Source organism: Entelurus aequoreus, linkage group LG07, assembly GCF_033978785.1.
Source record: "Entelurus aequoreus isolate RoL-2023_Sb linkage group LG07, RoL_Eaeq_v1.1, whole genome shotgun sequence".
Lineage (NCBI taxonomy): Eukaryota > Metazoa > Chordata > Actinopteri > Syngnathiformes > Syngnathidae > Entelurus > Entelurus aequoreus.
The window spans coordinates 41,439,965-41,466,285 of NC_084737.1; the positions used below are offsets into that span (position 1 = coordinate 41,439,965).

General features: G+C 40.7%; 2 protein-coding genes across 3 annotated transcripts in view; one reads left to right on the forward strand and one right to left on the reverse strand.

Annotated features, from left to right (window-relative positions):
- The window catches only part of LOC133653880 (zinc finger MYM-type protein 1-like), a 123,886-nt gene extending 112,216 nt beyond the window's left edge, over positions 1–11,670 (reverse strand). The window contains exon 1 of the mRNA XM_062053683.1: positions 11,414–11,670. The gene's annotated coding sequence lies outside the window, so the exon portion shown is untranslated. The remainder of the gene's footprint in view (positions 1–11,413) is intronic.
- LOC133653878 (sodium- and chloride-dependent taurine transporter-like) overlaps positions 1–24,976 on the forward strand; it is a 59,074-nt gene extending 34,098 nt beyond the window's left edge. For both annotated transcript variants that reach the window (XM_062053671.1, XM_062053670.1), the window contains exons 4-14: positions 6,524–6,758; positions 6,985–7,117; positions 7,482–7,616; positions 10,169–10,272; positions 10,416–10,540; positions 12,963–13,075; positions 14,134–14,271; positions 14,625–14,727; positions 16,138–16,238; positions 16,344–16,514; positions 22,736–24,976. In XM_062053671.1, the coding sequence (XP_061909655.1) occupies positions 6,524–6,758; positions 6,985–7,117; positions 7,482–7,616; positions 10,169–10,272; positions 10,416–10,540; positions 12,963–13,075; positions 14,134–14,271; positions 14,625–14,727; positions 16,138–16,238; positions 16,344–16,514; positions 22,736–22,891 (1,514 nt within the window). In that variant the 3' untranslated portion in view covers positions 22,892–24,976. The remainder of the gene's footprint in view (positions 1–6,523; positions 6,759–6,984; positions 7,118–7,481; positions 7,617–10,168; positions 10,273–10,415; positions 10,541–12,962; positions 13,076–14,133; positions 14,272–14,624; positions 14,728–16,137; positions 16,239–16,343; positions 16,515–22,735) is intronic.
- Positions 24,977–26,321: the final 1,345 nt, after the last annotated feature.

Consider the following 26,321-nt stretch of genomic DNA (forward strand, 5'->3'; position numbering starts at 1 on the left):
TAACCGCTTTTTTGAATGCTAGGGGAACAGTGCCGGAGGAAAGTGATAAGTTTATAATATTTAACACTGATGGACCTAATAATACAAACAGTTCCTTGATAAGTTTCCCAGGAAGTGGGTCAAGTAAACATGTTGTTTGTTTTATCCCACTTACACGCTGTAATAATTCCTCTAATGTTATTTCATCAAAAATAGAGAGACTATTTTGGAGGGCAGTGTCCGTCGTATATACAGTCGTATTTGTGTTAATAGAACCCAGTTGTAGCTGGGATGCGTTGTCTTTAATCTCCTTTCTAATGAGTTCAATTTTCTTATTAAAGAAATTCATAAAGTCATCTGCCGAGTGGGTGGAGCTACTGGGAGGAGTCCCTTGTTGGGTTAGCGATGCTACTGTACTAAACAGAAATTTAGGATCGTTTTTGTTGAGGCGGATGAGATTTGAGTAGTATTTAGCTTTAGCTAAGGTAAGCATGCGTTTATAAGTTATTAAACTATCACTCCATGCTTGATGGAAAACCTCAAGTTTAGTCGCGCGCCATTTGTGTTCCAGTTTTCTACATGATAATTTATGAGCTCTAATTTCTTCTGTAAACCATGGGGTGCGCCTTTTAGGGGCCCTTTTTTGCTTTAGCGGTGCTATACTATCAATAATTTCGCGCAAGGCATCGTCAAAGTTGTTAGTGAGGTTATCAATAGAGCCGACATAATTTGGGAATGGTGCCATTACCGAGGGCAGTAGGTCAGCAAGAGTCATCGTTGTGGCAGCATTAATGTTGCGGCCGCTATAGCAGTTATTATTATTATTAGCTTGTTGACAAAGAGTCAAAACTTCAAATTTTATAAGGTAATGATCGGACATTACTTTAGTATATGGAAGTATCATAACTTTGGAGGTGGTGACACCCCTGACAAGCACTAGATCTATTGTATTACCGTTGCGATGCGTGGGTTCATGTATTATTTGTGTAAGACCACAGCTATCAATTATGGTTTGGAGCGCCACGCACTGAGGGTCCGATGGGGTATTCATATGGATATTAAAGTCCCCCATTATGATTATATTGTCGGCGTGCGTCACTAGATCAGCAACGAACTCTCAAGTAAGTTAGTTAGTAACTGAGTTACTTTTGAAATAAAGTAACTAGTAACTGTAACTAGTTACTGGTTTTCAGTAATTAACCCAACACTGGTTGTGTACACATAAGACATGTCACAAGAAGAAAAAGGAAACTGTGCAAAATCAGATTTCTAGCAACTGCCTCATTACCTCCCTGACTGGCACTCAGCCTCAAGGGTTGGAATTGGGGGTTAAATCACCTAAAATCATTCCCGGGCGCGGCCACCGCTGCTGCCCACTGCTCCCCTCACCTCCCAGGGGGTGATCAAGGGTGATGGGTCAAATGTAGAGAATAATTTCGCCACACCTAGTGTGTGTGTGCGTGTGACAATCATTGGTACTTTAACTTTTTAACTTGCTGTCTTAGGAATGTTTGCTGTGTGCTCCATCAGATCAATTCTGCGCTTGGCCACAAAGTGAGCAGCAACATGTCTTTTTATTACATATTGTATCTCATGCAGCACACTCATGGTCTCACCTGTCCTACATTGACTCGTCTGTCAGTTTGCATTTTACATGGCGAGGTGTCAAAGGCAATTTGTATAAAAATACTCTGGAGCTGGGAGTTGTATATAGAGGTTCGCAAAGTCAGCGAAAAATAGCACAGCATCCTTACAACTATGTGCCCCTTGTCGACCTTCATTGTCTGAGTAGTATTATCAAAAGTTGCCCAACAACAATGTTGTAAAACACTGTGGTTGGGCAAAAGTTGCTGCATCTTACATAGACTAGTTGTACTGTGGACACGGCTGTCCTATAGCCCAGTAGTTGACCTAAAATCAAAGTAAAAAACAATAACAATCATTCAGAAACCAAACAAAAAATGTATGATAGTAGATAAAATGTCTTGGCCTCCCAGTCCTTACAACATTTGAGCTGCTATCAGTGATAAGCTAACAGAGGAAAATAACGACAATGGAAACAGTGGGGGAATTTTATTACTACACTGTAGGCCACTCAGAATTGCACAAAGAAATATTGACATTTTTTTACTTAAGCATTACCTGTATTTAGAATGCAAAATACAAATAGACTGAAGTAGGGCTGGGCGATATATCGATATACTCGATATATCGCGGGTTCGTCTCTGTGCGATATGGAAAATGACTATATCGTGATATTCGGGTATATGTTCTCACGCAGTTGCTTTTAGCTGCGGGCATTACACTACAGGCGTTTCTCACTCTTTCTTGTATCTCCTTCTCACAGAGACTTAAACAAGCGCACCTTCTTACATACGTCACATACGTATACACCCTCGCTGAGCAGAGAGGTAGCAGCATGGCTAAAGTTAGCTGTGGTGCGAGTGGTAATACGAGAGAAAGAAGGTGTGAATCTGGTAACGAATGAAGGAAGAATTAATTCCTAACAAAAACAACACAGGGTCCATCGTCTGGCGGTGGTTTGGCTTCAAGTGGGAATATGTCGAACAGACAACCGTAATTTGTCAAGTGTGGGGCGAAAGCGTTGCTTTAAAAAGTAGCATTACTGCTAATATGTAGCATCATTTGAAAAGTCACCCACTCGAGAATGAAGAGTGTTTGAAACTTCGCATGTCAACATCTTTGTTCGGTGCCACACCAACAAAATGTCACATCAACACCGTATGAAAAAAAATAGTCCACGACATAAGGAGATAACGTCCGCTGGAACCTACCACATAGTGAAGGATGTACACAATTTGATTTCCTATTATGCAGCTCATTTTTATTTGACAGTTATTGAAATATCTTGTGTGACATCATGCACAGAAGTGCACTTTATTTGTTTTAAACTATTGTAGTGGCGTTCTGTACAAAAAGTGCACTTTCATTTAGTGTTGTTTTGATTTGTCATCTTAGTGACATCATGCACAAAAGTGCGCTAATAGCTTGTTTTAAAATGTCTCTGACAATCTTGCGCGTTCCGTTTTGAAATGACATGAATGTTTGTGCCACTGCTTAATAACTGTTTAATAAATACAGTTTTGGTAAATTGACTTGTGATTTCCCTCTCTGCATAAAAGTTTAAAATGAGCATATATTAATGAAGTATGAAGAACAATGTTTTAATGTAGACACATAGAATCATCATACTGCTGTGATTATATGCATCAAGTGTTCATTCAAGGCTAAAGCAAAATATCGAGATATATATCGTGTATCGCGATATGGCCTAAAAATATCGAGATATTAAAAAAAGGCCATATCGCCCAGCCCTAGACTAAAGCATACATAATAGATAATAAAAGCAGCCTACTGGAAGATATTGTTCAAGTTATAGTTTTAAGCATCACTTTCCTTTAGTGAAGGAGTTGCGCAAGGTCAAATTGTTTCGTACTGTCCCTTTTAATTAAATTACATCATCAGGTTGAAAAAAAAACAATTAACTAATCGCTCCAGCATTGCCTATGTCGTTTTTTTGAGAAGTTAAATATAAACCTGTCATGTCATTAAAAAAGCTGAAAGAGTAGTTCAGAACAGAGCAAATTTGTAGAAAGAGACTTGGTGAACAGATGGCTGCATCTGTGTTCCATAAGCATGCTGTGCCTGAAGCAGATGACGCATGCAGTTGAGGACGAGAAAATATTTGTACACTTTTGCATTCATTATTTGAAACTGCACGTTTGATAAATAACAAAATAAAAAAACGTGCAATGTCTCAAGTGAATGAAAAGTGTGTGAAAGGTGTCGAGCTACATTGTGACAGATCCACAGCAAGTTATCACTACGCAGCTGTTTGATTTTATGGTTGCCACTGACAAAGTTAGCCACAGTAGAAGAATTTAGCAGCTTACGAGCCAAAATTTCCCCCAGGAGGAGAGACAACATGACTACTAATGTCACTGGCCACTTTATTAGATATACCCCCCTCTTTACCATGTGGCGTTTTGGAGAGAATATTAAAGTTTTACATGCAGAAAATGATACAAAATGCAATTAAATGTATTTAATTTTATATATATTAATATTAATAATATTAATAGGTTTTTCCTGTGTGATAAAAGAGGGGATAAACGGGGACGTCCTGCTTTGGCTGCCGCTTTATTCTATTATATATTACTGCCTATGCACATGTCAATGTTTAATTTTGTATGCACAATAAATCAACACAAAATCCGTACTTTGGAGCAATGTTCACAAACTATATTATTTGGCTTGTTAGCTTCCTGTCACTGGCGAGCAATGATGATGGTGGTGGTTAAGGGAAGAGTGGTTTGATGTTGGATGCTAGTATTGTCGGAACTCGATGATTTTTGTGCACGTCATGCCATGCGTGTTTGCAAGACGAGCCGGTGTAGTGTGCAGCCGCGCTTGGGGGGGTCTGGTGGCCTCGGTGTCGAGAGTGACAGATGTGAGGCTAAGAAAGACAGATGAGGCATGTGGGCGTGTTCATGGGTTGAAATGCGTGCCTGTTTGCGGGTCTGCTGAGGACTCTCCGGGTGGGAGTGTCACTGATGTCGTATTATTATATAATTTTTTCTAAGATGTCGCGTTAGGTTGGCGTGGCGAAGTTGGTAGAGTGGCTGTGCCAGCAATCGGAGTGTTGCTGGTTACTGGGGTTCATTTCCCACCTTCTACCTTCCTAGTCACGTCCGTTGTGTCCTTGGGCAAGACACTTTACCCTTTGCCTCTGATGGCTGCTGGTTAGCGCCTTGCATGGCAGCTCCCGCCATCAGTGTGTGAATGTGTGTGTGAATGGGTGAATGTGGAAATACTGTCAAAGCGCTTTGAGTACCTTGAAGGTAGAAAAGCGCTATACAAGTATAGGTATTTAGGTTAGGTCCCAAAGATCGACTAGTCGATTGCAATCGACAGGTTGGCAAAACCCTGGTCTATATCTTTTCACAATTACAAAGTATATTTAATACAAATTTTTACCTAATGGTGTTCACGGCGGTCACTCACCTGGTTTCGTCAACACGTACGTGCAGGGAGCGCGAACACACATACAAAAGCAGTCCAAGAGAAGCAGCGAACAATTTGTAGTCATGTTGTTGTTATAATAGAATATACATTCAATGACAGCTAACGCTAGCTATCCAAGTTGCTAATAATAGTTAACAACAACCTAAAGCTAATGTGCGTGCATTTGTTGCGTACATACCTCATCACATGCGAGAATATAGTGTGTAAAATACATCGGAAAGTTGGCACCATGTAGGCATCTGTGTATATGTTGCAAACATCCCCTCTTAGACTCTTGATGCCATTAGGCCACCTTCGTACTTTGCGTTTACTTTGATAAATAATGTGGGAAACACGATTTAATTCAAGAACTCAAAGTACTGGGATTCTGGTTTTTCCCAAAAACGCACATGCAACAGCTTTTTTGCTTAAACAACTCTGATTACATCAATTGATGCATCTGCAGATTTTTGGCACAACACTTCACAGTCGTCGCTGCGCAACCTTTCAGTGCGCTCAAAGTATTCGCAGCGTTTCACTGTTTCCACACTTTATGTTACAGCCTTATTCCAAAATGGAATACATTCATTTTTGTCTTTAAACTTCTACAAACAGCACATGATGGCAATGTGAAAAGGTTTTTTTATTTTTATTTTATGCAAATGTATTGAAAATTAAAAAATGTTAAACACACATACATTACAGCCTTTGCTCAATACTTCGTTGATGCACATTTGGCAGCAATTACAGCCTAAAGTACTTTTAATTATGATGCCACAAGCTTAGCACACCTATCTTTGGCCAGTTTTGCCCAAAGAGTGTTGGGGGGAGGAGCGCAAAATACCTAACAGAAAATAATTAGGAAGCACTGAGATAGGCTCCAGTACCCCCTGCGACCCCGAAAGGGACAAGCGGTAGAAAATGGAGGATGGATGGGCTAGACTTGCCTAAAAAGTCTTCTGATGATCAAGCGGTCAAGGTGGCGGTTGAAACGTGGGTGTTTTTTTCAATCTATTACTGAGTTATATACTTATGTTTTCACCACACTTGTGTGGCAGAAAACACTAAGTGACTTTATAAAGCCTCTGGTATTGTTTCAATACTAATGTGATAGAAAATACCTAAAATTGAGGGCTTTTCACAACATTTTTAGATGAGATTAAAAAAAGAGATTAATTAGATTAATTCATTTATTACAGATCATAATTAATTAATCTTTTAATAAAAGTGTAATGCTTGACAACACTAAAGGTACTAATAGTGAGTCACCGTGTGTTTAATCGTTCTACAACTGAAACAGTGTATGAAAACCGAGACAGCATTTTGGTGAACATTTTTATCTAAAACCGAGACATATGAAAACTGAGGTACTACTGTACTGTGCTGTACTGTACTGTATAGTACACTGCTGCTGCGGTTGATTACAACAGAGAAGGAATTGGTCATTTGTGTCGCTTTTGTCACGGATAATGTGACTTGGATTAGCTTGAATTAAATTTTCTCTCTTTCTTGCCTGCAGGGATTGGCTATGCCTCAATCGTGATCGTGTCCCTGTTGAATATCTACTACATTGTGATCTTGGCCTGGGGACTATACTACCTATTCCACTGCTTCCAGCCTGAGCTCCCCTGGGCCAAATGCAAGCAGCCCTGGAACACAGAATTCTGTGTGGAGGACACTGTCCGGAAAAACAAGACCCTTTGGCTGGCGGCCAATGTTACCAACTTTACCTCTCCTGTGACAGAGTTCTGGGAGTGAGTATTTACTAACCGGCTGCCAGAATTGGTATTAATTGCTTTTAAGTCTCTGCCCGTTTGTCATAGTCCTACTTGCACTGTCTAATTGAACTGGAAGTGGCACTTTAGTCACGGTTTTAAAATGAAAGAATAAACAACTGAAAGCTCCTTCATTCGAACTTGTTCATGTCACATCCCCCAATTTTTGAAAGTATAAAAATGCATATTGTTTTGTTATGTGCAGACGCAACGTCCTAACCATCTCCTCTGGGATTGAGGACGTCGGGCCTTTGAAATGGGACCTGGCCCTTTGTTTATTAGCAGTGTGGATTATCTGCTTCTTTTGCATCTGGAAGGGTGTCAAGTCTACTGGAAAAGTGAGTGAGTTATGGACTATTAATATTAATATTATTATGCTGTCGCCATGGTCTTATTTTGGCACCTGTTGCTCACTGTGCCTTAAAGTCGGCCAAAACAGCAATCAGAAATGATTAACTCCTCCTTTATTGGTTTACTAATGCAATTATCTCCATGTTTATTGTTGTAAAAGCCCTAAAGTTGTTCCATGTAGGTGACTTGATGTATGTTCAGAATGTGAGAAAGATCTAATCCTACAACCTGAACGCATCGTTTTAGTTAACGGCTAATCTGTCATTATAACGATGAATGTATCTGTGAGAAGTAGATGTTATGGGTCATGCATGCATGGCCGGATTATAATAAATGCTTTGTCCTATGTAGGTCGTGTACATAACAGCAACATTCCCATTCGTGATGCTGATTGTGCTGTTGGTGCGTGGAGTCACCCTGCCTGGGGCGTCAGAGGGCATCAAATTTTACCTTTACCCTAACTTGACTCGCCTGCAGGACCCAGAGGTAGCATGGGAATTTGTTTTTTGTTTCCTTTGTCTTTTCTTTTGCAGTTTCACTGTACAGGTGTTAAGAACTAAAAACACTTAGGTCAAAATGTTAATGCATTTAAAAAGTTTTGAGTTCTTGTATCTAGTTCACATAAAATGTCACAGTGCAGCCCAGATTTAAGTATGCATCAGATTTTGGATCTATCTTTTAATATTTGAGGAGCAATTATTTCGTTTTGTGTGTCCTCATCATTGTTTTAATCTCAAATGGTACATTTCCATTGGCAATGCTAGTTATCACTGCTGTGGGGATGCCATACTTGTGACGTAGCCCACTACTGTTGAATGTAAAAAAAATCACACTTTTCCAGGTGATCTATTTTGAATATGTAATTTATTTTTCTCACATTTAGATTACTTTTCTTACATTTAGCTCATTCTCTTCACATTTGTGGTAGAAATGTAATAGTGAATCTAAATGTTGAATCATGTCTCTTTTTGTTCTTACACCAATTCAGTGTGCATGAATTGTTATGTGTCTTTCATCATTTGGCTGTACTGTTACATGGTTCATGGTGGGGTCACATATGAACTTTAATTTGCAGGAAACGATGCAATCACACTCATGTTAAGTTGCTTTCAGTAGCTAGTTAACACACAGGCTTTTATCTGGTCTAAACCATGTGACTTCTATGACATTGTGGTCTAGATGATAATGACAGCCTCAGTCAGTGTAAGGTTTTCATTTGGTGTCACAGGTTCGAATCTGGCGGTTGCCAATGTGTCCCCTCTCGCTTTACATGTCACTTTTTCATCTTTCCGCTTTGTTCCTTCCCCGCACTGCTCATCCCCTTCCACAGCACAGTTGGTCAGAGTTGTGGGCAATGACAGATTAACACCAATAACGTTGCATGTCATTGAAACGTGGGAGTGTATCGTGTGTTGCATAATGACATAAAAAAGTTGAAACGAGCAATCAAACATGACTGCGAACGCGAAGTAACAGTGCGGCGAAAACATTGGACACATACAAACATGTATTCATTCACACCGAGAAGTGAGAACCAAGAGAGACATGTTAGAAGTGTTATTATCCTCTGCTACATTCATGATGTCTTTATGCAATACACCATGCACACTTGCAAGTTTTGAAGCAAAACATTTTAACGGTATGCATCATTATCGGCATTAATCTGTCAGTCATCAGCTGTCCATATGTTTCGCTCCTTCCCATCACCGCACATTCGCTTGGATAACATACGGGGGTCAAAGGTGTGGGAAGAGTGGGATATTTGCATATTTTGTAAATATTTAGCTTAACACTTATCAAATCATTCAGATTTAACCATTTTGATTTATATTTAATGCATATATGTAATATTTATATTTTAACATGTAACATTTATATTTACCACTTAGATTTATATTCAACATTTATATTTCTTTGTAACATTTGTATTTATATTTATATTTAATATTTATATTTTAAATTTGTATGTAACATTATTTAACATTTACATTTAACATTTATAAAATTATAAATTAACATTTATAAATGTAAAATCTAAATCTTAAATTATTGACAATGGATTTAGATTTAACATTCAGATTTTACATTTAGATTTAAAATGTTGATTTAGGATTTAAATTTAACATTTAGAGTTAAGATTTAGACTCAATATTTACATTTATATGTAACATTTATGTGTAAAATTTATATGTAACGTTTTGACACGTCAAATATTTAGACATATATTTAAGAATTAAACTTAAAATTTAGATTTATATTTAACCTTCAGATTCACCATTTAATTTATACTTCAAATGTGAAGAAAAGTATGCAAAGTGAGAAACATTAGGTAAACATTTTAAATTTATCGGCTGGAAAGTGGAATTGGATTTTTACATTCGGCACCCCATACAATCATTGGTTAAGCAGATTTGTCATTGTTTCACAATGTTTTAGACTATTCAGCAAAACAAAATACACAACATTGATTTAGTCTTAGCTGTACCTAAGTAACTAGTTGATGCTTATTAATGCTACCCTGTCATACTGCAGGGCCCATCCATTTTGCTGAATTGGTCCATTTTGTGGCTGCATACCTACAGTCTCTCCTTGAATAACATTGGTCTTTTTATAGCCACATATGGAGAAGTTAATTCTGGAGTTCTGCGCCACTGTTTTACTTATTTAGGGTGATTAATTATGATCTATCTGAATTCAAAGCAATTATCATAGTTTTCCACAGTACTATTTTGAAAACTTTGAAGAAACTGATCGTTCTGCGGCAAAAATGGGAACAATTGTGAAATGTATTGCCTTGTAGCTTTTATTTGCTCAGCGGATGCAAGTTGTTGATGATCAACACTGTACATTAACATGCATATGACCAAGGGAAAAAGTAATGAACTTTCCTTTGTAAACTAAACAGGTTTTTGTGACAAATTACCATCAAATTTTGTCACCAATATATGTTAACAATTTTTTTAACATTATCAGAACAACATAATCATAATCAGAAAATCAGATTTTTTTGTCTTATCTGGAATATACTGTCTCTGCAGGTGTGGATTGACGCAGGAACGCAAATTTTCTTTTCTTACGCCATTTGCCTGGGTGCCATGACGTCACTAGGGAGCTACAACAAATACAAGTACAACTGCTACAGGTAAGCGCTGCCTCCTCCCGGGGCGCGGGGATGAGGGGTCAGCAGTAGTGACATGTGTCAGACACGGCTGCGTGAAAAAGAAAATGGGAACTTCGGTTCCGCTTGTGTTCATTAACAACCTCCATGACCTATGTGTGACATAGGGACTGTTTGCTGCTGGGAGGCCTCAACAGCGGTACAAGCTTTGTGTCTGGCTTCGCAATATTTTCCGTCCTGGGCTTCATGGCACAAGAACAAGGGGTGGACATTGCCGATGTGGCAGAGTCAGGTACGAGGGTCCAAGGTGCTGGCAGCAGTGATGGTGGGTGCCGCTGCCAAAAAAAACAAGAAAAAGACAATTGGAGACGTCGCAGAAAAATTAGTAAAAAAACAAAAAAATACATGTCACACATTTAAGAAACAATGATGCTGAAATGTATCGGCAATCGCACACTCCTTGGGGAAAAAAAGCCTCAAAGAACTGTTACACGCGTTTGATTCCTGCTTGAGGGCAGATTTGAAGGTGTGGTTTAGATGCTGTGTGTGCTCAGCTGAGTTTTGAGCTGACATCACTATAACAAGTGCACCCACGCCGCTTCCCTTCCTTGCTCGTGTGCCCTCATGTCCCACATCCGAGCTGCTCACACATGACTAAGAAGATGGCGCTGGGCCGTGCGTGCAATTACTGGCGATGAGCTCCACACTAGCAATGATGCTCTTCATTCTCCTCCCAGTTCAGTTAACAAGCTGTGGAACGCCAGAGGTGGATGCCATTTGTTCTGTTTTGGATGTCTTTTTCCCCCCCCCCTCCCAATACCATATGGATTTCGACAGAAATGCATCCTCTTTCAGAACGCTCGCACTGTAAATATTGAAATCTTGTCTTGACTTCTACTCCAGTACCATCTTTTGACGTCCTATAACATGATCTGTGGTGGTCTATGTGATCAGCATTTTTGGAAGTATTTTTTTTTCTTTTTTAAGAAATATGACTATAGTCAGACCTGTTTAATGTGTGGTATGCTTTTGGGAAATCAATCAATCAATCAATCAATGTTTATTTATATAGCCCTAAATCACTAGTGTCTCAAAGGGCTGTACAAGCCACAACGACATCCTCGGTGTCGAGTGGGTCTGATATAATATTGTGAAAGTCCAACACATCAGCGAAAGTCCAGTCCATGGTGGGGCCAGCGGGAACCATCCCGAGTGGAGACGGGTCAGCAGCGTAGAGATGTCCCCATCTGATGGACAGGCTAGCGGTCCACCCCGGAGCAGAGTAGAAAAGAAAAGAAAAGAAACGGCAGATCAACTGGTCTAAAAAGGGAGTCTATTTAAAGGCTAGAGTATACAAATGAGTTTTAAGATGAGACTTAAATGCTTCTACTGAGGTAGCATCTCTAACTTTTACCGGGAGGGCATTCCATAGTATGGAATAAAAAAAAAAAAAAAAAAAAAAAATAAATGACCTCTTTATAAAATGAATACAGTGTACAAGTTATTCTTTAAGCATTACCTTTTCATTTATGAAAGTATGTTTATCTTCTCTTTTTCACACTCCTGGTTGATTCTTATGTACATGGGCAGGTTTATAATACTAGTAGAATTAATGTATTGGTATTTAGATATGTATTGTTATTGCCTATGTTTACTGTATGCTGCTTCTCCCTATAAACATTCACTGTAGGACACAATAAACGTTTATTATCTTATGCTCTGAGTTAAAGCAGTTCGGATGACTGTGAAGAGAGTTGAGTTGTATGATACAAGGCAACAATTTTGTGGGGCGGTATAGCTCGGTTGGTAGAGTGGCTGTGCCAGCATTTGAGGGTTCGATCCCCGCTTCCGCCATCCTAGTCACTGCCGTTGTGTCCTTGGGCAAGACACTTTACCCACCTGCTCCCAGTGCCACCCACACTGATTTAAATGTAACTTAGATATTGGGTTTCACCATGTAAAGCGCTTTGAGTCACTAGAGAAAAAAGCGCTATATAAATATAATTCACTAACAATAAACTTCTGGTTAATTTCCCTCCGAGTCCAGACACGAAATGTGACTATAGTGTTGATTCGACTTGAATCGGTTGTCAATTGTGTCACAGTTCTACAAAGAATATAAGTTGAAGATAAACGAAAAAATAATACTAGTTGTGGGTACCTGTAATAAATTGACATTAATGATTTATAGTTTTACTGGATATGAGCTTAGCAATATACTGTATACAGTACATACAGTATGTATTATCATGGACTCTGGACATTGTGCCTAGCTGTAAATGTATACTGCTTGAGGGTTAAGTTTACACAAGGTTTCTTTGAAAGACAATTTGTATTTGTTACACCTTGTTAGATATGAGAATGAGTCAACTGTACAAACAAAACACAAGTTGTATAAAGGGTCTATTTTATCGAGGCTTTGTGATTGCGTTTATGATGAATTTATCATTTGGTTCTGCAAGTAAGCACAAGGGCATCTGTACTATTTCCTTCATGGTGACACACAACACCGTTGTTATCTGTGGCTATTTTGTACAGTAGGTCACCATTCCTTTAGATTACAGGGAGTGCCAGACCCTGATCAACCGCACTACATCAGCCTTTGCATTATTTTTCCGATACGCTTATATCGTCTAAGCTAAAATTAGACGAGAGTTGTTAACACTGTTCTTTGCCCCCTCTCTCCCCCTTTTCCAATCTGTTCGCCCCCCCAGGTCCTGGCTTGGCCTTCATTGCGTACCCTAAAGCGGTGTCCATGATGCCACTGCCAACCTTCTGGGCCATCCTCTTCTTTATCATGCTGCTGCTACTTGGTCTTGACAGCCAGGTTTGTGCTCAAATAATACACACATGCACATACACAATGTCACAGTCCTTTTAGGCTTATTCCACATACATAAACATACATTTTCAAAATACAAATACTTGGTGTTTTACATTTATGGACTTTTTCCAAAACGCCAGTTTTTGTGAAATACATTTTCAGGTATGGACCAAAAGGACCTATGAATACCAAATGTATTTGTACACCAAATTGTTCATTAATGTGCACGGTCCTGAATAAATAAATGATAAATGGGTTATACTTGTATAGCGCTTTTCTACCTTCAAGGTACTCAAAGCGCTTTGGCAGTATTTCCACATTCACCCATTCACACACACATTCACACACTGATGGCGGGAGCTGCCATGCAAGGCGCTAACCAGCAGCCATCAGGAGCAAGGGTGAAGTGTCTTGCCCAAGGACACAACGGACGTGACTAGGATGGTAGAAGGTGGGGATTGAACCCCAGTAACCAGCAACCCTCCGATTGCTGGCACGGCCACTCTACCAACTTCGCCAAAATGATATCTTTTTTTAAAATAAGGCAGACAACAGTACGGTTTTCTTCTCTCGCTTGTTTGACTACTGACTCACTGTGAGTAATACCAACATACATGTTCATTAAATGAAATATCAGGGTTTTTAGAATAATTACTTGACTTGACCACATATTGCAGTGTGTCACAGTTAGGTTAAGGTCACTTCAAACTGTTAACAAATAGATAAAATCAGAAGCTGATGCAATGCTCTTTATAGCAGAAAACCTCAAAACATTGCTCGCACAACATTTTGTGAAAAAGCTGCGGTATAAAAAAATTCAAAAAAACATTTTACAATCACAAAAACACCCACAAAATCCTGAAGGGACTCATTAATACAACAGTGGATCCCTTCTATAAACCAAACTACAATTTGTTATTACTGCAAAGAATAATTACAGTATACATTGACATACTATATTGCATCATGTAGTATTCATATCTCACATTATTACAATGGAGCTTTTCTAACTTTGAACATTACTGGAATTACAAAAATATTTACAACTCTTGTCTCCACAGTTTGTTGAGGTGGAAGGACAGATCACGTCCATAGTGGATCTGTATCCGTCCCTCCTGAGGAAGGGTTACCGGCGGGAGATCTTTATAGCCATCATGTGTTTCATGAGCTATCTCTTTGGACTCGTCATGGTTACCAAAGTAAGTCATCCACTTTCCGCTGCCTTCGATGTCACCACCAAATATGGCTCCCAACATTTTGAATTCCCACATTCCTGTGCAAATTCGAATGGACCAATTTGGCATGCTGCTTTAGCTGCAGTTAAGTGTGCTTCAATGAGCACCTGTTGAACTCTGGTCCAGCTGGTCGAGCGCCAACATTCTTGTGCTTTACATTGAACATCCCAGCCTACCCGCCATCCATTTTCTACCGCTTGTCCCTCAAGGGGTCGTTCCCCTTGTTTTGATGTCCCTCTTCGATCTCTGCATCTTTCTTTCAATGCATGAACACACATGACAGGGGGAATTAATGACACTCTTCTTCTTCTTCCCAGGGTGGCATGTATGTGTTTCAACTCTTTGACTACTATGCAGCCAGCGGTGTGTGCCTTTTGTGGGTTGCTTTCTTTGAATGCATTGCTGTAGCCTGGGTTTATGGTAAGTAGAAGTGACTCTTGATTGGTTTCTGTCAGCTCTTCATCAAAGTAATGATCCAGAAGTCAAAAGTTTTTTGTGTGTTTTTCCGTGGGAGACCAATGTGTCCTAGTGCAGGGGTCCCCAAAATTTTTTGCACCATGGACCGGTTTAATGTAGGCATTTGTTTCAGGGACTGGCATGTATGTATGTTTGTGCCAAATTAATACAGCAAAAATAAGTGCATGAAAAATACAACTCACTATAACGCTGAATTAGTGGAAGCCCAGGACTTGTTTCTTTGCAATGAGATCCCCAGCAGGTTACCATCAACCTGCAGATGGAAATCAGCCTTTGGCACATTTATATTGTATATGTTCATTAATGTGCATTGTGTTATGTCACAAAGTTATAACAAATATAACAAATGGCAACTTCTTATGAGGAGTTTTATTGTACATCTATAAACAAGCTTATTGGTGTGTCTAGTTTGATAGAAAGTTAAGTCGTTTCTAAATTATTTAATGTTTTTCTGCGGCCCGGTAGCAAATTCGTCACGGACCGGTACCGGTCCCCGGACCGGTGGTTGGGGTCCACTGTCCTAGTGGATCTGTTCACACCATTTGTCGTAAAAAGATAGGGATAGCGGTTTGAATTCAGATTCTTAAATTCAGGCTAATAATAAAACTAGTGCGTTAAGGTGAAACAAGGCGGCACTAGCCAGTGAAAGAAATGATCAACCAGCACACAAATGGAAATAAAAATGATTTACACAGTAATATGACACAATAGGCATGGACATTAGACTAAATTACAGTACCTTCTTCTCTCGGCTTCTCCACAAAATAATTATTACAAATAAGACAAATACTGCACTGTATTACACATAAAAGGTATAATTTAACAATTAATTTATTTTTTTTAAATGTGTATATTTTTCGTACAAAATATGCGGTGCATTGAGGCCGCAAGATTTGATACGTGATGTTGCAAGGGAAGAAAGTAATGCTACATTTTGCAAGTTTATGTTGTTTTTTTAAATACAACAACATTACTGTTTTTTGAAAGTGGTGTGATTTAAATGGTAAAATTATTCTTCCCTTAATAGTTATAGATTGTTTTTTATACCAAATAAAAACAAAATCAAGTTATTAAACAGTAACATTGTTAAATTACTGCAACTAATATTTACAACAAGTTCAGGATGATGGTCCTATTAACTACATATAAGACATTTTTGTTATTCTTAACTGTGCATAATTCTAAAGTGGTACATGTTTGGGGACAGTAAGATGACACAATGGGTTGTTGTTGACAAGAAATGACCTGGTAAACTAGTTCTGACAGGCAAACGGATGGTTGTTGTGCTAAGATTATAAAAAGACACCATTGTTTACACACTGATAAGAGCTTTATTGTCAACGTGTTTGTCAGGAGTTGATAATTTCTATGATGGAGTCGAGGATATGATTGGCTACCGACCAAACCCATGGATGAAATGGAGCTGGACCATCATCACACCGGTGCTCTGCATGGTGAGAGCACCACTTTTAAACTTTCACTTTATTGCACTGAAGGGTATCTTATGGTGACAATTAACTTTGAAGGTATAACTTAAAGCTGACTGTTTGTTTTCTCAGGGCTGTTTTGTCTTCTCTCTGGTCAAATACAAGCCTCTGAAATACAACAAAGTGTACGAGTACCCTGACTGGGCCATTGGCCTGGGCTGGTGTTTGGCCTTGGCCTCCATGATCTGCATCCCTATGGTGATGGTCATCAAGATCTTACAGTCTGAAGGAACTCTCATTGAAGTGAGTGGAATGCAAAGATAACTCCTGTAAAACATGCTGCCTACATTTTGTTTACTCTAGAGTTGTTAGAGGTGAATGATTTACCGAAGCATCACAATTAGAACATGGACAATTCATAAATCGATGAACACATCTTCAAATATCGATTATTTACATAAAGTAATAAAGACAGTCCCAAAATGTGGCATTAATGCTAATGTTCTCAGAACATTGGTTCTAGGTTTAGTTCTAACTAACCATGGTATCCTCGGCGTTAAACTAGCTTAAAGGTGATGCTGTGAAACAAGAAAAAAATAATTGCTTCGTACACTTCAACAGATGGCTAATAGGAACTGTCTTAGAGCAGAGATTAACCATTCAAAAGAGGAAATTAGCAAATAGAATAATAAAGCCGAAGAGACAATGATATTCACACTGAGCGGCTGCCGGTTGGCAATACTTTTGGTCATGGATGAATGCAGCAATTTACAGAGACATCCTGGATGAAAACCTGCTCCAAAGCGCTTATGAACTCAAGACTGGGGCGGCGGTTCATCTTTCAGCAGGACAACGACCCTAAGCACATAGCCAAGATATCAAAAAAATGGCTTCATGACCACTCTGTAAATGTCCTTGAGTGGCGCAGCCTAAGTTCAGACTTGAATCCGATTGAACATCTCTGGAAAGATCTGAAAAAGGCTGTGCACTGATGCTTTTCATCCAACCTGATGGAGCTTGAGAGGTGCTGCACATACATGTAATTTTTTTTATTGGGTTTTTTTATAATATATTTGGAAAAATATCTAAAAATAACTTTTTCACATTTTCATTATGGCATATTGTGTGTAGATTTTTTGAGAACAAAAATAAATGTATTCAATTTTGGAGTAAGGCTGTAACATAACAAAATGTGGAAATAGTGAAGCACTGTGACTACTTTCGGGATGGACTGTACAACATAATAATATACAATATAATATTTAAAGATTTGTAATCACATCATAGCCCCTGAATCTAAATCGAATCGTGAGGTGCCCAAAGATTCCCACCTTTCGTTAGCACGTACGATCTCTGAACAAATTAATTGGTACCCCTGTTTCTTAATTTTCTTCTTTTGTTCTTGTTCTTAACTGCTCTCATTAAGGCTGAGTCTTGAAAAATAAAAGGCTCAAATAGCTAAAGAAAAAGCAAAAGAAGCATAATTAGTTTTGCGCAATTTGCTCACACCTGTTATATGTTTTCTGCAAGCATATTTTCTCCGACATTTTAATTTCATTCAAATTTACAAGATTGCAGGCATTTTTCCATTTAGTGGTTGCTGTTAACCATGTTTGGTTATATATGTGACGGTGTAAAATAAAATGGCAGAAAAGGTGCTTTTACATACAATTAGTCTGCAAAAAACTAATTTGACATCAGAAAAACGAAAGCTCTGTCAAGAAATGTAATGTTTCAATATATAAATCATATTTGTATCCCATCGGATTTATAGTCTATAGTTATTATAGCTATCTAGTTTTATTTGGGCCATATTCTAATGTTACTATTAGGAGACTCCTCTCTGAGCTGCAACCTTACCGTGGTAGAGGAGTTTGCGTGTCCCAATGATCCTAGGAGCTATGTTGTCCGGGGGCTTTCATGCCCCCTGGTAGGGTCTCCCAAGACAAACAGGTCCTAGGTGAGGGATCAGACAAAGAGCAGCTCGAAGACTTCTATGGGAATGAAACAACAAGGATTAAGATTTCCCTCGCCGGGACGCGGGTCACCGGGCCCCCCCTCTGGAGCCAGGCCCGGAGTTGGGGCACGATGGCGAGCGCCTGGTGGCCGGGTCTGTCCCCATGGGGCCCGGCCGAGCGCAGCCCGAAGAGGCAACGTGGGTCCCCCCTCCAATGGGCTCACCACTCATGGGAGGGGCCATAGAGGTCGGGTGCAATGTGAGCTGGGCGGCAGCCGAAGGCAGGGCACTTGGCGGTCCAATCCTCGGCTACATAAGCTAGCTCTTGGGACGTGGAACGTCACCTCGCTGGGGGGGAAGGAGCCTGAGCTTGTGCGTGAGGTAGAGAAGTTCCGGCTGGATATAGTCGGACTCACCTCGACGCACAGCAGGGGCTCTGGAACCAGTTCTCACGAGAGGGGCTGGACTCTCTTCCACACTGGCGTTGAAAGCAGTGAGAGGCGACGAGCTGGGGTACCAATTCTTGTTGCCCCCCGGCTCAAAGCCTGCACGTTGGAGTTCAACCCGGTGGACGAGAGGGTAGCCTCCCTCCGCCTTCGGGTGGGGGGACGGGTCCTGACTGTTGTTTGTGCTTACGCACCAAACAGCAGTTCAGAGTACCCATCCATTTTGGATACACTCGAGGGAGTACTGGAAAGTGCTCCCCCGGGTGATTCCCTTGTCCTACTGGGGGAATTCAACGCTCATGTTGGCAACGACAGTGAAACCTGGAGAGGCGGGATTGGGAAGAATGGCCGCCTGGATCTGAACCCGAGTGGTGTTTTGTTCTTGGACTTTTGTGCTCGTCACAGATTGTCCATAACAAACACCATGTTCAAGCATAAGGGTGTCCATATGTGCACTTGGCACCAGGACACCCTAGGCCGCAGTTCCATGATCGACTTTGTAGCTGTGTCATCGGATTTGCAGCCTCATGTTTTGGACACTCAGGTGAAGAGAGGGGCGGAACTTTCTACCGATCACCACCTGATGGTGAGTTGGCTGCGATGGTGGGGGAGGATGCCGGACAGACCTGGCAGGCCCAAACGCATTGCGAGGGTCTGCTGGGAACGTCTGGCAGAGTCTCCTGTCAGAGAGAGTTTCAATTCCCACCTCCGGAAGAACTTTGAACATGTCATGAGGGAGGTGCTGGACATTGAGTCCGAGTGGACCATGTTCCGCACCTCTATTGTCGAGGCGGCTGATTGGAGCTGTGGCCGCAAGGTAGTTGGTGCCTGTCGTGGCGGTAATCCTATAACCCGTTGGTGGACACCGGCGGTGAGGGAAGCCATCAAACTGAAGAAGGAGTCCTATCGGGTTCTTTTGGCTCATAGGACTCCGGAGGCAGCGGACAGGTACCGACAGGCCAAGCGGTGTGCGGCTTCAGCGGTCGCGGAGGCAAAAACTCGGACATGGGAGGAGTTCGGCGAGGCCATGGAAAACGACTTCCGGACGGCTTCGAAGCGATTCTGGACCACCATCCGCCGCCTCAGGAAGGGGAAGCAGTGCACTGTCAACACCGTGTATGGTGCGGATGGTGTTCTGCTGACCTCCACTGCGGATGTTGTGGATCGGTAGAGGGAATACTTCGAAGACATCCTCAATCCCACCGACACTGTCCGAGGAAGCAGTGCCTGGGGAATCTGTGGTGGGTTCTCCTATTTCTGGGGCTGAGGTTGCTGAGGTAGTTAAAAAGCTCCTCAGTGGCAAGGCCCTGGGGGTGGATGAGATCCGCCCGGAGTTCCTTAAGGCTCTGGATGCTGTGGGGCTGTCTTGGTTGACAAGACTCTGCAGCATCGCGTGGACATCGGGGGCAGTACCTCTGGATTGGCAGACCGGGGTGGGGTTCCTCTCTTTAAGAAAGGGAACCGGAGGGTGTGTTCCAACTATCGTGGGATCACACTCCTCAGCCTTCCCGGTAAGGTCTATTCAGGTGTACTGGAGAGGAGGCTCGGATTCAGGAGGAACAGTGTGGTTTTTGTCCTGGTCGTGGAACTGTGGGCCAGCTCTATACTCTCAGCAGGGTCCTTGAGGGTGCATGGCAGTTTGCCCAACCAGTCTACATGTGCTTTGTGGACTTGGAGAAGGCATTCGACCGTGTCCCTCGGGAGGTCCTGTGGGGAGTGCTCAGAGAGTATGGGGTATCGGACTGTCTGATTGTGGCTGTCCGCTCCCTGTATGATCAGTGTCAGAGCTTGGTCCGCATTGCCGGCAGTAAGTCGGACACGTTTCCAGTGAGGGTTGGACTCCGCAAAGGCTGCCCTTTGTCACCGATTCTGTTCATAACTTTTATGGACAGAATTTCTAGGCGCAGTTAAGGCGTTGAGGGGATCCGGTTTGGTGGCTGCAGGATTAGGTCTCTGCTTTTTGCAAATGATGTGGTCCTGATGGCTTTATCTGGCCAGGATCTTCAACTCTCACTGGATCGGTTCGCAGCCGAGTGTGAAGCGACTGGGATGAGAATCAGCACCTCCAAGTCCGAGTCCATGGTTCTCGCCCGGAAAAGGGTGGAGTGCCATCTCCGGGTTGGGGAGGAGACCCTGCCCCAAGTGGAGGAGTTCAAGTACCTAGGAGTCCTGTTCACGAGTGAGGGAAGAGTGGATCGTGAGATCGACAGGTGGATCGGTGCGGCATCTTCAGTAATGCGGACGCTGTATCGATCCGTTGTGGTGAAGAAGGAGCTGAGCCGGAAGGCAAAGCTCTCAATTTACCGGTCGATCTACGTTCCCATCCTCACCTATGGTCATGAGCTTTGGGTTATGACCGAAAGGACAAGATCACGGGTACAGGCGGCCGAAATGAGTTTCCTCCGCCGGGTGGCGGGGCTCTCCCTTAGAGATAGGGTGAGAAGCTCTGCCATCCGGGGGGAGCTCAAAGTAAAGCCACTGCTCCTCCACATCGAGAGGAGCCAGATGAGGTGGTTCGGGCATCTGGTCAGGATGCAACCCGAACGCAACCCCTGGTAGGAGACCACGGGGAAGACCGAGGACACGTTGGGAAGACTATGTCTCCCGGCTGGCCTGGGAACGCCTCGGGATCCCCCGGGAGGAGCTGGACGAAGTGGCTGGGGAGAGGGAAGTCTGGGCTTCCCTGCTTAGGCTGCTGCCCCCGCGACCCGACCTCTGATAAGCGGAAGAAGATGGATGGATGGATGGACTATTAGGAGACTAAAAACTAAATAGTATCTCTTCATTTAGTTTTGAATAATAATTTGTTTTCTTCTCATAGATCCAAGAACAATTTAACTTTACTTATTGAGATGTAGTATCTCATTTTTGAGGATTTTCCAACCATTAACAGTGATTCGGGCCTTATAATGTATTAGACCTCGGGGATATGGCTTAAAAATAAAATGTCTGATGTTTTCACCAAAAAATTGATTTAACCTTTTTTTTCTGATTATTTTTTCCCCCTTACTTTTTGAAGAAATCAATGAATACAAATGACAGAGATAATTCAAAACAATTATCAAAAAATGTTTTGATACACTACATTCATAAGTTCTTACTTCATTTGATCAAAAATTAGTAGTTTGAAATGACACTGCAGACACTGCATCTTACGCTTAGCAAAATTCTAATTTGTATGTTGTTGTTTTTTTAGACCAGATGTAAATTGTACTTTTTACGTAATAATTTTCAAAACATTCTATTAAGAGCTTCCTCTAAGAGGCAATACTTCTGCTTGCATAAAATAATGGGAAAAAAATGTAGCATAGTACATTGAATGCAAATAATAATAATCTCTAACATTAACATTGATAAGGTGCAATCTTAAAACTTCTGTCTTGAAAATAATTTGTAAATAAAAATGTTATTGCACATTCCATGCAAAAAATAAACCCCAACAAATCAAAGATACCAATAATCATTAAATCATTATAAAAATCAACCAGATCAATAGTGTAAACTAAAAACTTCTGTTTTGAATAAAATACTACTGGGCTGGAAAGAAGACAATACCAAACACAGTAAAGAAAATAAACAAAATCCAAACCTGTCATGACATTCATGACAAGTATACTTCTTAGCCTTTTAAAGATTTGCATTTCCCCCACTCGTACCACATGGATTGCATTTATTAGAAAAAAGAATGAAGGTTATTTTTTTATTTCAACTATTTTCCTTAAAGGGGAACTGCGATTTTTTGGGGAATTGTGCCTATAATTCACAATCATTATAACAAGACAAAGGATGTGTTTTTTAAAATGCATTCCAACTCGTAAATAAACATAAATAACAGTGCGCTTACAATGGAGCCAAAGGAAGGTCCTTTATTACGCCCATAAAGCCCTCTACATAAACATCCAAAAAGCGCCAACAATACTCAATTTACAGTTTGTGACTTGAATATTAAGTATAACTAATGTTTTATCCGATTACTCAATTATTGGAACAAACTAATCAAACTCGATTACTAAAGTAATCGATAGCTGCAGCCCTAATTCTTATTAAACAACAATAGTCTGTGGTAAAGTGGATAGTTGTCTTGAACATGGCTGTCATGATGCTCCATCTCCCTCATGCAGAGGATCAAAGCAGTGGCGGCGCCAGCCAAGTCAGGCGTGAGTTCTCGGCCCAAAGAGTACATGGCCAAGGACAGTGAGCTGACGCAGCCCCTGGACCCTAACGGGAACAACGGCTTGACCAAGCCCACCCACACCATTGTAGAAACAACCATGTGAACGCTCTCTGTGAGAGGAATACGATTGATGTGCTTTCTGTGTTCTTGCTAACGTCGGTAGGTTGACATTGACCTGCATGTTGACCTTTTTAGACATCCTGTAGTTTAATATCTATGAGGAGGATTACAGTGTAAATAGATGTAATTTTATCTCTTTTTCTTTTCTTTTTTTTACCATATCAATGTTGTTAATGTCGCAACTGTTGTTGTAGTTGGCACTGATCTTAAGCTATATATTGACATAGAACTTGTTCAATGTTTACTACCTTTTCTTCTTGTTGATTCCGGATAGAGGTGAGCAATTTAGGTTGGACAACGAAGGAATGATAAAATTCTCGCTTCTCTTAAAATTCAGCAAACATAAGTTGTTAAAAAGGTAGCTAATTTGTGAACAATCTGTAGGTGCCTGCGGCCGCTGTGTTACTGGGGCTAACTTAACTGCACTTTGCAATATCCATTAATGGTGATAGAACCCTCATCTGTCAAAGTACATATCCTATAAATATCCACATTATTTTTACATGTGCATATGCTTGAGTTTTGAGATTAAGGCTTTGGCTGAATACAACAAAAAATGTTAATCAAAATGGGACAAAATGACAATGCAGTGCCAGATGGAAGTGAAAAGGGAAGTGGCATTTTAGAGTACTTGTCCGCTGCCTGTGTGACTATTAAAGTCAGTCCCGCACTGCATTTTTTTGGAGAAACCTCTTTGCACTTTATTTCTGGTTCACCTTTTATTGTAGGGATTGTTTTTACTGTTGCAAAGTGTTGCTTTGGATTTTTTGCAGCACATTTAAAGCGGCACATAACTTTTTGATGTAATTAATCTTAATTAATATGGGCATGTATTCCTAAAGATTCTGAGAATCATCTCAGAGAGCTCCTAATTTAACTTTAGCATTCCTAGCAAGGAGTATTGGCTTAGGAGTGATTCCAGAACATTCTCAGATAACTCTGAGCAAAGAATGGACAGAAACTCCTCTCTTAGTGACGAGGTGTAGTTGACCCCATTGCTAGGTATGCGTCATCATTTCGAAAGATGTGATCGGTTGATCCTAAAAGCTTGATAAAAGATATAAAAATGGACAAAGGATGAACCCTCAAATTGTTAAACTTAATCATATAATCTAATGAAGACTGTAATTGTAAATAATGTTTCACATAAAATAACATATCTGTTAAAAGAATAGTAAGCTATACTTTAAAATTATCCTACAAAATGTGTGAAAATGTATGTTAACTGGCTCAGCTTTCATCAATGTCTGTGATTGCTGACCTGCCTATAAAAAGCAGTGTTGGTTAGCTTTAATTTCAGGTGGTATTGCATTGGGGCGTTGGGTTGGAGAAGTAAGTGCATCTCTGATGAGATCAACCACATAAATGATTCCTGCACAAGCCAATCTGTAGTGTTACAAATAATTCATCCATTGTGTCCTCTCCTTAGGCAAGTCCTAGGCCGCTTAGAAGTCCTCTTCCCTGCTCTTAGGAGCTCTCTTTAGGGCTAATTTTCAGCTTTTTACAGCTTTTATCTTTACCAGGATCTACACTTCACTTTAGGGGAAAGTCTAAGAAAATATGATTCTCAGATTTTCTTTACAAATTGGCCACTAGGAGCAACTCTTTGAACTAAGAATCTTTAGGAATATGGCCCCTGGTTTATAGAACGTGTCTCTAATGACGCACAACACCTGACACTTCTGTTGTCCTCCTTTCGTGTGTGTTTCATATTTCTAACGTCGAAATTATCAAGTTGTTTTAGTAGAATAGCAGCGGTTTTTAAGTCACATATGCCTTTTGTAACAATTTTGTACCGTACTTCTTACAAACATGACAACTCAATGTTCAGTTATTTTGTGCAATATTCAATGAAGGAACGGCAACTTTCAAACGTTGATTAATCTGAATTCAAATGCAAACACTGTATCCACAAAGGCAACAATTCTGAGCAGAATGTGCTGGATCCACCGCAGCTTCGTCCATTACAAATCAAAATGTACCAAAGTATCTTTGTCACACAATTGTATCTTTTTAGATGCACATTGCATCATTTCCATATAGAGTACAAATAAACAGTTTTTCTTTGGATAAACTGAGTTACTCTTTTTTTCTTTTTCTATTAAAGCATTTGCATAGCATTACACTCACATACACAAATATGTCTTCAACGGCCTTTTACCGGTACTTGCTGTACACTAGGGGTGGGCAATTAATTTTTACCGGGGGACCGCATGAGCAACCCGAGCACTGCTGGAGGGCCACATCGACAATATTTCAAGTACATTTTGTTCAATATTATTTTTGATATACCATAAGATAAATAATAATAATAATTGATAATAATAATAATTGTATTTAACCTAACTTAACTTTATACAAAAGCAGATTGCTTTTGATGGTTTTATTTTTAACACTGTCTTACACAACACTTCCTGATGTATAATACAATGCAAAAATGTCAATTTCTGCACAGGGTTAATTTCTGTCACTTTGTCCTGCATCCCGTTTAAAAGGCCAACATTTTTCCCCGTCAGATTTGGACAACCATCTGTTGTCACACCTGCCAGCTTGTCCCATTTCAGTCCTAACATGTCCAAACACGCATTTACCTCTATGAACAAGTCATTACCTGTGGTTGTCCCTTTTTAATTGACTGCATGGCTGCCAGCTCCTCCGTGATTTGAAAGTCTACTGTTATCCCGCGTAAGAAGATGAGCAGCTGGGCGGTGTTACGTACATCGCAGCTTTCATCCAAAGCCACCGAAAAACAGTCAAAGTCGGCCGTTCTGTTCTTCAGCTGAAACTCCCAAGTTTCCAGCGATGGTTTCAACCCGCCTCGTTACAGTGCGTCGGGAGAGTCACACGTTCTCAAATGCGCCCCTCTTCTCCGGTCATATCAGCGCAACAGAGTCCAATAAGCACTCCTTAATAAGCACTCCTTAATAAACACCTTACTTTTTCTGGCGATTTTGTGAGAAATGCTGAAACTTGTCCTGCCTGCTGCATCTCTGGGGGTGTGAAATTTGGCAAAAAGTCCTTGTTGGGTTTGCAGTTTTACCATCAACGCATCAGCCTCCCTTGCGCGCTCTTCACCAGACAGATTCCGGTATTTTTCCTCGTGCTTCGTCGTAGAGTGGCGATTCAAATTATATTCTTGAAACACAGCAACCTTTGTACCACATATTAAGCACACGGCTTTACCTTTAATTTATGTAAAGAAATACTTGGCCGTCCATGTCTTGTTGAAAACACGCCAATCGTCATCAACTTTTCCTTTTTTAGCGTGATCTGACATCACTTGTCGCTGTGCACCTTCACTCACAGGTTACACACGGATATACATCCATAAATAACACTTTTCAAAATAAAAGCAGCACAGTTGTATTGCACGCACGACATAGATGTTTTTTTAAATTTATTTTGTAATTTGT